Here is a 12,069-nt window from a genome sequence, read left to right as displayed (position 1 = left end):
TTCCATAATATTAGAGGGATATTACACTATACTATATAGTTTTTCTCGATTGTTTCCAAACATTTTCTGAAAGCATACCTCATGCTCAAGAACTCTACACACAAATCAAAAAACCCACACTATGGGCAAACCCCTAAACTTTATATTCAAAACAATGTTATTTCTCCTAAAATTTGTATTTTGTTTTCAAATGGCACACAAAACCACCATATGAAAAGAAGCTTTTTAGAACCAGTTGGACACTGATGTGCTCAGTGTAAAACACTATGATGAATGGAAAACACTTCTTCTCCATTCATCATAACAACTTAGACCTTTGCTCAGTGTTACACTCGCTACAGACGGTACATGCCATAGACTGTTTATTTAGTCTCTCCAATGTCATACGTCTGTTTCTGAAACTAATTTTGAAGCAAATCGGCCATAGCGGCCATATTGGAAGTGGCAAGGGCTTTGAGTACAGATATAGGGCACCCATCAGTAATGTGACCTGCTGCTGCCGCTGTGCTTCTGATTGGGTGAGCCTGTGATCTTGACATCCTCTGAACTGCCTAGTTAGAAAAAAATACACCCCTGGTACAATGTGTGCCAATAACGACATTAGCAATTCAGACAGGAGACATTTTTTGAACCAGGCTGTATAGGTTAATTTCTGCAGCTTTTTTTAGCTTGGTGTGTATCCGACTTCCAGTACTTCTGGAGCCAGCCTAAAGGGGACACTCGAGAACAGCAGATCTTAGCACTTCCATATTGTCTCATATTCTGAGACCAGAGGTTGCCACTTGGTACGTACACACAGTCATGGAAAAAAAACTTTCAGGCCACTCTTGCTTTCTTTAATTTCTTATTCATTTTAATTTCTGGTACCACTCATGTTATATTACCTGAAGAATAAACTGAACATGACAAAAATGCAGCTGATTACATAATATTTTCTGTCCAATTTGACATGCTTGAGCTTTATTTTCCAGGGTATATAAAAGGTGATTTCATTTCATAGCAGCACTGAACTTGCAAAGGCCAAGAGTGGTTTTCCAACCACATTCAAGCTGTAGCATATCTCAGAAGTTGTCAGCTCTCACATAACGCCCAAAACAAAAGTGTTATGTGAAGCCACAAAGGCAGCCATCTTGGCACAGCTGGAAATTGGCATGAGTGAGAGACAGGGAGCCAAAAACTGAAGATCTCCAAGACAGCCGTTCATTACACCAAGAAAAAGCAAGCCAGACGTGCTATTACTGACTTGCTGGCTGGTTGAGGCAGGAAGTGTCTTTCTACCGTATGAGATGACCATGCACTTGTTGATTCTTGTGTCAGGAATTGTCGTAAGACCTCCAGAGACCTCAAAAATGAGTGAGCACTGTTGAGAAATGTCTCTTGTTTAGCAAGGACAGCTTGAAACCAGCTTCTTGAAGCTGGTCTGAAGTCACACAGGGCACGTATGAAGCCCTTCATCAATGAGGGCAGAGGAAGGTCCAGTTACTCTTTGCTAGGGATCACAAGGATTAGACTGTTGATGATTGGGTGAAGGTTCTCTTCAGTGATGAATCCAGTTTTGAGTTGAGCCCACTCCGACCAACTTATTTAGGAGGAAGACTGGAGAAGCCCACAAACTATACTGTCTTACCCCACCTACAGTAAAACATGGGGGCAGGTTGGTGATGGTCTGGGTTGTTCCAGTTTGCGTAGAATAGGGCGAATGCAATTGTGTGAAGGGTGAATCAACCAGGTCACATACAGGGCTATGCTTGAAAACAGTCTCCTCTATCAGCTGGAAAAGTCTTTTCTGACTCAAATGACTGGATTTTCCAACAGGATAATACCCCTTGACACACAGGAAAGTCAGTTAAAGCCCTGATGGAGAACCAAAACATTCAAACCCTGCCAATCAAATTAAAAACCTGTGGAACATCATTGAACTCAAAATGGAGAACCACGAGCCTAAAAACAAAGCAGATTCGTTTGAATATTTACAACAGGAATGGAGTGCTTTGAACGGTCTCTGAAGTTGGTGGGGAGTATGCCAAAACACTTGGCTACAGTCATCAAAAACAATGGTAATGCAATTAAGTTCTAACTTCTGTGTGTTTTATGTAACTAAAGCAGAAAAAAACATGGAATGTCCAAAAGCACTGTCTTTGGTAGTACAATGCCATAGCTATTAATGTAAAAACCTAAGTGATTTTGGTTATTATCAAGAAAACCACAGAAACGGTGAGGTACCGGCCCTTAAATTAAACTCTTATGAACTATTTTGTTGTTTTCATTGTTAGGGATGGGTACCAAATTAGGCGCTTTTATGGGTATCAACTGAATTCCATCTGTAGTACTGAGAAGCAATTCACTTAAAATCATAAGGTAAAATGTTGTTACAGTTTTTCTCGATTGTTTACACACAATTTTTGGTTCCTGAGACACAATGACCACAACATATAACCAATGCACCACCTCCATGAACCAAGTCTGCTAAACTACAAGCACAATTCCTGCTTTACACTCAGACTGCAGATCTACAACACACTTTTTTAAAACACTATACACAATTCTCTGAGTTTTGGCACAATTTTCATAAAGTAAACTTCTTGTTTTCACAAAGAACACAATGCCACTCAAAACAGTAAAATGAATATTCCTATTATGCACACTGACTCATCACATGGGTAAACACCTGTCACCCAATTTTACAATTAGCAATCAGAGCTTTAGCATAAAAGGGCAACAGGTGAGTTACTCTGTTTTGGAAAAAAGGATGCCAACATTGAAATCAGAGGGAGAGCCAGAGGTGGGTGGGGTGCAGCCAAATTTGAGCAGATACACAGTAGCATCCATCATCCGGACTTTCCAAAATGAAAATAGGTAAGAAATTTAGTCTTACTGGTATTAGAAAATTGTTGTACTGCAATTCAACACAGCACTCAATGAGTACAGTATTACGGTATTGCCAGTGGACTGTTCTGAAGGACTGTAAAAAAGTAAAGTGTTTATTTGAGAAATGTATTCCTTCTTTTTATCCCTTCACAATATTTACAATATTTCACTCTCTGTATTGCAGAGCTGAAAGACGACCATCAAGAGGAGGTCGGGAGTGTCTACTGTCTCCTGAACTGGAAAATCAAATTGTGAACATGGTCCTAGAGAATAATGCCATTACATTATGAGAAATCCAAAGAAAAGTACTAGAAAACAATGACATTTTTCCAAATGTTGATAGAATAAGTTTATCCACTCTGGACCGTGTCTTGTGAAGAAATTCTCTAAAGATGAAACAAGTCTACAGAGTTCCATTTGAACGCAATTCAGACAGAGTCAAAGAACTGCGATATGACTATGTGCAAGTAAGTCCTCTACAATCCTGTAACTGATGCATACCCTGAAAACTGTAAATATTATACATGTTTTAGTATTGGAATCATAATGAATGTATTTCACAATAGTGACCACTCCATGTCTATTTCTGATATTATCCTGTGTGTTTCAGAGAGTCCTTGAGCTAGAGTTGGCTGCAGTGGAGCACCAGTTTGTCTTTGTTGATGAGGTTGGATTCAGCCTCACAAAAAGACGTAGAAGGGGAAGGAACATCATCGGCCATTTTGTGTTCTGAGTCAAAAAAACAAACAAACAAACAAAAAAAACAATTCTAAAATATTTTGCAAGAAGTGTCACACTGAATGAATATTATGTAATCACAGTGTTTTACACTGAGCACATCAGTGTTCAACTGGTTCATATAAATGTTTGTCCATATAGTGGTTTGTGTGCGTCATTTGGAGACAAAACACCATTTTGAGAAGAATAAACACAGTTTTGGATGTAAAGTTTCATTTTGTAGGAGAATTGAGGGGTTTTGAGAAATGTGTAAGTGATTTTTTGATTTGTGTGTAGAGTTCTGAGAATATGAGGCATCCTTTCAGAAAATGTGTGTAAACAATCGAGAAAAACTGTAAGTGTGTGGAGAGAGAGTGTGACTTGTCATTGTGTGTTTGAATGTATATTGGGTTTGTCTTATGGTCTGGAACTGTTTATCTGTTATTGTATGTATCTTGTTTGTTAAAAAACGGCAATGAAAATATTGGGGGAAACCATGTTTAGGTACCTAAACGCACCTTTGTGACAATGAGAGAGAGTGAAAGGGCTGGCAGTTTTCCATGCTGGACATGAACACAGCACTGCAAGGTTATATTTTAAAGAAGAGATGTGTCAAATTGAAAAACTTAAGGATCTTATGATTAAACAAATAAATATTTATTGCCACATAAACACACAAAGTAACAAAAAATGGTGTCGCTGAGTACCCATTGCCAGGCACCAGGCACTGGTACAGTATCATTTCAAATGTGAAAGATACCCATCCTTCATCATAATATTTGTCCAAACAAATGTACTGTATGTTTTTCCAGGCATTGAAATAAACAAGAAATCAAAGAAAACAAGAGCGGTGCCCAGGCTTCCTCATTGGTTGACCATGGGTCAACCAAAATGACTCAGATCTCATCAGTGATTACGGCCCTTGTCTTACCTCACCCTGATCCTCCTCATCCTCCTCTTGCTCTCACTCCTCTGTCTCTGCCTCTGCCTCTGTTTCTATGTTGGCATCCATTGCTCCAAAACAGAAAGCTCATCTGTCGCCCTTTTATGCTAAAGCACTGATTGCTAAATGGAGAAATGTCTGACAGGTGTTTGCTCATGTAATGAAGCAGTGTGCATAGTAGGGAAATGAACTTCAAAATTTTGAATGACAGTGTGTTCCTTGTTAAAACAAGGGATTTTCTTCATGAAATTTGTGCCAATGCAGAGAACTGTGTGTTTTGAAAAAAGTGTGTTTAGTGTGTGTGTTTTAACTGCAGTTTCAGTGTAAAGCGGAAATGGTGCTTATAGTATAGTAGAATTGGTTCACGGCGTTGATGCATGGTCTACATGTTGTGGTCACTGTGTCTCAAGTACCAGTATTTGTGTGTACACTTGGTCACTGTATGAGGATGAATAATATTTTAAAGAAGCAAAGAGCAGGCTTCAATACAGATCACAGTTTGCACAGTTTACTCAATTTTACATTTCATGCAATTCATCTTCTAAAGGAAGGACAGTAGCCTGTAATCTTTAAAGATAGCTGAACATCTGATAAAGACTTATTATACAGATGCAGGAAGGAACATGCAGATAACAGAGTTCATTGGAATTACATCATAACTATGAAAAATGTGTCTTGCTCAAGCTCTTTCTTGCTGGGTTGAATATACAGATAGCAGATAATCCATTAACCTAATGTCAGATGCTGTTGTGACACATGCTGTGATAACATGGCACAGCATGCAAAGAGAGTGTGAATATTTGTCTACAATTACAACTCTGCTGTTAAATTTAGCTGACACTTTCATCCAAAGCGACATACGACACAAACAAGAAATTAGACATAAGGGCAAACCTCGGAAAGTGTGCCAAAGTGCTTTAGGTTATTTGGCTGCAGGTGCTGCCATAAAGTGCAAGTAGAAGTGATTGTTTTCATTTTTCGTGTTATAATGTAACTACAACTAACCACAGTCAATCACTGTAACAATATCATTCAATCTTCAACATTTAATGATTGCTGCTAAATATTCATTGGGGGCTGGGTCTGAGACCTTCTGATTTATTGTATCCCCACACTGCACGCACAAACACGCACACATGCACACACACACACACACACACACACACACACACACACACACACACACACACACACACACACACACACACACACACACACACACACACACACACACACACACACATGGCATGCTCAAGAAACCAGTCTGAGGCGATTCCAGCTTTATGACATGGAGCGTAATCCTGCTGGAAGTAGCCATCAGAAGATGGGTACACTGTGTTCATAAAGGGATGGACATGGTCAGCAACAATACTCAGGTAGGCTGTGGAGTTCAAACCATGCTGAATTGGTACTAAGGGGCCCAAAGTGAGCCAAGAAAATCTCCCCCACACCATTATACCACCAGCAGCAGCCTGAACCATTGATACAGGGCAGGATGGATCCATGCTTTCATGTTGTTGACGCCAAATTCTGGCCCTATCATCTGAATGTTGCAGCAGCAATCTTGGTTTTTACAAAACCATGTTTTTTCAAGCTTATATTTGATCTGCTGTGTATGCACTGTTTCAATTAAACTGGGGGTTTTAATTATTTGCAAACCAACCATTTTACACAATGTCCCAGCATTTCGGGAATTAAGGATATTTAAATATTAGTTATCAGATGTTTCTACTATCTAGATCAACATTTCAAAATGACTTTTACAAAGTCAGTGTTCAAACAGAACACTGACAGGAAGAAGAAAACTGCAGATAACTTTGACTTTTGCAATCCTTTCATACGGCCTTTAGTGGTGCCTGGCCAAGGGACAAACCAGCTGAAGCCTTAAGGGCCTCATTTAGCATCTTTATATTAAGCATTACATATTCGATTACAGCTCTTTGAATTCTGCAAAAATACTACCAAGAATCTCTTGTCACCATAGAGCGTGTTCTTTCATGGAGAGAACTTTGTACACTACCCTCTTTACAACAAATGCGTGAACTGAGGTTTTTTGTTTACTTGCTTCATGTAGCTCCAGCTTTAATTTGAAGGTAACATCATGTAAATCATTGATAATAAACCTGTATAAATCTGTGGGTTCCATCATTTCTGCAACCTACCAGATAGCCTTTTAACTGCACAAATGAACGTCTTTCAGAGGTCAATCATAATGATATTTTAAGAAGAACTGCTGAATGAAATATATTGTTCACACTGACAGACTGGGTTGTTTTTGTGAGCTGTATTTTGCAAGTAAAGGTATTTGTTGGACAGTATCAGTCAAAAGTTTGGACACAACTTCAAGTTCCGAATGATTTCTTTTATTTTTCATTTTATTTTATTGTCATTATTATTTTTGATTTATTTTATTTATTGTATTTTATTGATACCAAAGATTAGGAAAATGTGGGAAAAAACAGATGTTTTTTCTTTTAGACTCTTACAAGTAGCAGCACTTTGCTTTGATGGCAGCTTTGCACACACCTGGCGTTTCTCTCATCAGTATTGTGAGGTTATCACCTAAATGCTGGAGGATGTCACAGGCAGCAGAACATTCTCCACGGAGTCTTCAGACTCGGTCATGTCTGTCACATGTGCTCAGTGTGAACCTGCACTCATCCATGAAGAGCACAGGGTGCCAATGGCAAATCTGCCTATCCTGGTGCTCTCTGGCAAATGCCACTCAGCCTGCACAGTGTTGGACTGTAAACACAAGCCCCACTTATGGTCGTTGGGTTCATATCAGTCTGTTTCTCACAGTTGGAGCAGAAACATACACATTTGTGGGCTAATGGAGTTCATTTTGTAGGGCTCTGGCAGTGCACCTCCTGTTCCTCCTTGCTCAAATGAGCAAATCGGGGTCCTGCTGCTGTGTTGTCCTCCTGCTGCGCCCTCCATGTCTCTTGGTGTACTAGTCTGTCCGCTGGTTTCACCTCGGTGCTCTTGACACTGTACTGGGACTGGGAGACACAACAAACCTTTTTGCCACAGCATGCATTGATGTGCCATCCTGGCTGAGCTGCACTACTGGAGCAACTAATGTGAGTTGCAGACACTGCTACATGCTTCCTTTAGTGGTGAAGGCACTGATACAATGCAAAGAGACTAGAAGTTAACCAGAAAGGATGAGGACAGGGAAATGGTCTGTGCCTCCAGGTATGTCAGGTGAACCAGGTCCAACCCTTCTAGAGGGAAATCTTTGTTATTTTCAGCGATAGTGTCTGATGATGATTTACTTTTTAAATTTTTGATTATCTAACTTGTCATCCATGTTGGGATTTAAGTCATTATTCATTTATGTCAGCAAAGCAGCAGGTTTATTTATCATTTGACTGAAATGTACCAGTATGAGTTTGCTATTTTTAATTTCCCAACAGAAATTTAGGACTGATTTATTTAAACTACTTAAAAAAAAACTGTTTTTCAGTCTACCCAGTTATTAATTACTCTGCAAACTGACTTCACCATCAGATAAGGGTATTAAGCACATCAAAAAACCCTAACCCAGGATGGGAGGCAGGAGCTTCCCTGATTAAGTCTGTTTAAGAGATGTTAACGTGCAATGTCACCTTTAAAGGAAGGAACATTGAGGTGACTTTAACATGGCACTGTACTCTCAAATATATTAACAGAGTTAATCTGTTGTCTGATGATCATTTTCCTTCATTTAGAAGTCAAGGTTTGTTCTTAAAAGGAGGTTTCATGTTTAATAATTCTGATAAAAGAGGTATAATTGGTTCCGTTAAAAAGTTGTTGGTTTCTTTGTTGGTTTTGTTTTTGTTTTTTTATTGTCTGTGTGCTTCTTTCGCCTCAACAGGAAGTCACGTGAACTGATGTGAGTCATCACAGATAAATTTGCCTCATTTTAATCATTTCTGCAACAGATTCCTCTTTGACCTATCAGGGAGCTTTCAGATAAGGTAATTTGGCTTTGTTATCTGAAGAATATCTGTTAATGTCAGAGTTATCACATAATGTAATGTAATGTAATGTAATGAAAATACAACTGTTTGAACTATCACTTTGCGTATAAACCTCTGAAATAATTTGAAACTTATTTTAAAATTTGGTTCAAAAAAAGAAACACTACAGTGTTTTTTCACACCTCAGTGCTATAATGGAGAAACATTTCCCCAATCTGCATGCACAAGTGAAATTTTAGTTTGATATACCCAAGACTATTATGATAACTGCAGTAGTCTTTCTTAAGAGCACTCAAATAGGGCTTTGCATTTATTTTCATTTGTATAATCTATTGGCGTTCAATTTGAGATTCTAAAGTCTAAATAATAGGTAGGATGGAAAGATTAGTGTTGTAGCTCACCTGTGCAAAATGTGGCCCATAGCTGGTTTTAAATTTAAACATCATTTTCTCATTGTTGAATTTTTGGTAGTTTATGTCAATAGATAAAATAATACAGAATTTCTGTTTCTTCTCTTTACTGATCTCTAGGCAGCAATGGAGATGACAACAACCACTTTGTATATCACGAGTCCAGTTTATGTGCCTGATGATAATGGCTCTGTATACACTGATGAGTACTATGAGCTGAAGAAGTCTCTAAAAAACATGTCACTGGTGATCTACTGCCTGGCCTTTGTTCTTGGTGTGCTTGGAAATGGCGCAGTAATCTGGGTGACCGGATTCAAGATGAAGAAAACAGTGAACACTGTTTGGTTCCTCAACCTGGCTGTGGCTGACTTCCTCTTCACCGCATCTCTTCCCCTGAGGGTAACATCCACAGCCATGGATTACCACTGGCCTTTTGGCAAGTTCATGTGCAAGCTCAACAGCACAATGAGTTACCTGAACATCTTTGTTAGCGTCTTCAGTCTGATGGTGATCAGTGTGGACAGATGTGTGTCTGTAGTGTGGCCAGTCTGGGCCCAGAACCATCGTAATGCACGCAAGGCGTCTTTTATGTGTCTGGGTGTTTGGGGCCTGGCTCTGATTCTCAGCTCTCCGTACTTTGTCTTCAGGGACATAAGGAAATATAACAGTACAGTAATTAGCTGCTATATCAACTATGACCGTAGTGGTGAAAGTGAACCAGCCTGGGCTACAACTTCAATGGGAAAGTTTAATTCTCGAGCATTGTCCATCAGCCACTTCCTCCTGGGATTTGCCATCCCCTTCACTGTCATTGTTATATGTTATGGTGTGATAATCCATCGCCTCAAAAAGAACCGCACCCTGGCCAGCCAATCCACTCGCACCTTTAAGATCATTGTAGCTGTTATCGTCACCTTTTTCTTCTGCTGGGCTCCTTATCACATCCTGAGTGTACTTCATATGATTCATGTTGAGACTGGTTATCAGAGTGAAAAGTTAGAGTCTGTCCTCAATTGGTTCCCCATTTCCAACAGCCTAGCATTCATCAACAGCGCCCTGAACCCACTGCTGTATGTATTTGTTGGACAAGATTACAGGGACAGAGTCTGCATATCCATCCTGAAACGTTTGGAGGCTGCTTTCCGAGAAGATCAGTCGAGCTATCAGTCTGACTCATGCACAATGAACACATGTAAGACCAATGCAAGGCCATTTTTAAATACTGTTGAATAAGACCACCTTTAATGATAAAGAATATACAGAGCATAGAATATGAAGTATCTTAAATTAAAAAAAAATAAGAATAATAAAGAATTTATATGATAAAGAAACAAACATTTTCACTCAACTGATTTTCAAGAAAATCTGAACTGATCTATCTTTTTATTTTTTTTTGTAGAAAGCCCAAAGTCACTCCATTCACTTTTATTCAGATAAAGTTATTCTTACACAGGTTTATTTAAAAACTTTATTGAATGTTTTTTTCTTGAAAATGTATGGGGGAGTTTATAGTTTTCGTTGTTGTTGTTGTTGTTGTTGTTGTTGTTGTTGTTGTTGTTTTCTTTGTTTTCCTTTTTTCTGGGGGGTTTATACTTGAGCAGCGTTTCTGTCCACTGATCAATAGGTCAGACATATTTGTCTGTAAAAGCACATTTGATCTGCTTTTCGTTTTTATTCTTATCACAATTAGGGGAGACTGGGGACAGTTGCAACAATGGACGGTTGCAACAAGCCTTATTTTTCCAATCAGAAACATGCTAGAGTGACAAATTTTGTTTTGATTGATATATGATTCAGTCGGCGTTGTCATTTTATGACATACTGTACATGCTCTGTACTTATAAAGACTTAAGAAAGCATATTTAAATATCTATGATTGTCCTATCTGTAACTTTAATCAAATATTACACTATTCTTAATTGCTCACTCGATCACAGTGTGGAGGTGTATGACATTTTAAAGAGGCAAAGAGCAGGTATAAATTAAGATAAAGTTTGCACATTTTACTCAGTCAAATATTTTATGCAATTCATCTGCCTGAGGAAGGAAGGATCAGCTGAAAATCTGATAAAGACTTCTTATACAGATACAAGAAGGAACATGCAGATAACAGAGTTCTTTGGAATTACATCATAAGTTTGAAAAAAAAATGTGTCCTGCTCCTTGCTGGGTTGAATATACAGATAGCAGATCATCCATTAACCTAATGTCAGCTGCAGCTGTGACACATGGCGTGACACATGCTGTGATAACATGCTGTGATAACATGGCATAGCATGCAAAGAGAGTGTGAACATTTTTCAACTTCATAGTTACAAACCATACCAAACAGTTAATGCAGAGGAAAATAGCCTCCTGGAAAAAATGTAATTCAATTTATTCAGGGGATATAGAATCAGCAGAAGCATCTCTGTAGAATAGAATAGAATAGAATAGAATAGAATAGAATAGAATAGAATAGAATAGAAAATACTTTATTTATCCCCGAGGGGAAATTCAGGAGTCACCGCAGCATTTAAGAAAACAAAAGTAAGAAAGAGTATAGAAAGTGCAAAAAGGTCCACAAGAATATAGATGACGACTTCCCGTCCACCACTCGTCCACCACTCTCCAGCCCAGCCAGTCTCCACATCCACAGGGTCCAGGACTGAGCCTCCCCAGCAGTCTGTTCAGTCTCTGTCTCCTGGATCCTGTCTGCTCACAGCAGGCGAAGCTCCTCCGATGTGTCGCCAGCGTCCGATGTCAGCTCCGTCAGCCACGTCCGTGAACAGCACGATGCCGCTGGGTTAGCACGGCTAGCTCGTCCATCCCCCGGGGCTGGATCCCACGTTCCCAACAACGATGGATGGAAGGACAGGTCCACGTCGTCATCTCCCAGCTCACACCCGAGAACCGGCACGTCGTCCTCACCTCCTCCTCCTCAGCTCGAGGGAAATCATCAAGCCCTACACTAGTTAGCATTGGCATGCTACAGGCTGCTAACAGCTGAGTTCGTGAATGCAGCCATGGTTACATGTAGGATCTCCAGACAAACACAGGAGAAAAGTAGTAAAAAATACCGTCGAAGCCACAAAAAGTTTGGTGTCCGTGACCGACAATGAACCATACAAAGTGATGATCCACTCCAAATACAAAGATTACGAAAAAGAGACGAAAAAAATGACAA

At 39.4% G+C, this 12,069-nt stretch overlaps 1 protein-coding gene across 1 annotated transcript; it reads left to right on the top strand.

Moving 5' to 3' along the window:
• The first annotated feature begins 9,029 nt into the window (after window positions 1-9,029).
• Window positions 9,030-10,136, top strand: LOC141800582 (chemerin-like receptor 1). The gene has a single exon (XM_074683197.1). The coding sequence runs from the start codon at window positions 9,030-9,032 to the stop codon at window positions 10,134-10,136; it is 1,107 nt and encodes a 368-aa protein (XP_074539298.1).
• Window positions 10,137-12,069: the final 1,933 nt, after the last annotated feature.

The sequence above is a fragment of the Halichoeres trimaculatus genome, unplaced genomic scaffold (assembly GCF_033239565.1).
Source record: "Halichoeres trimaculatus isolate MK-OKI-2021-1 unplaced genomic scaffold, fHalTri1.1 fHalTri1_scaffold_12, whole genome shotgun sequence".
Taxonomy (NCBI): Eukaryota; Metazoa; Chordata; class Actinopteri; order Labriformes; family Labridae; genus Halichoeres; species Halichoeres trimaculatus.
The sequence above is the reverse complement of the archived record's forward strand: the minus strand, read 5'-3'. Positions and strand labels throughout refer to the sequence as shown.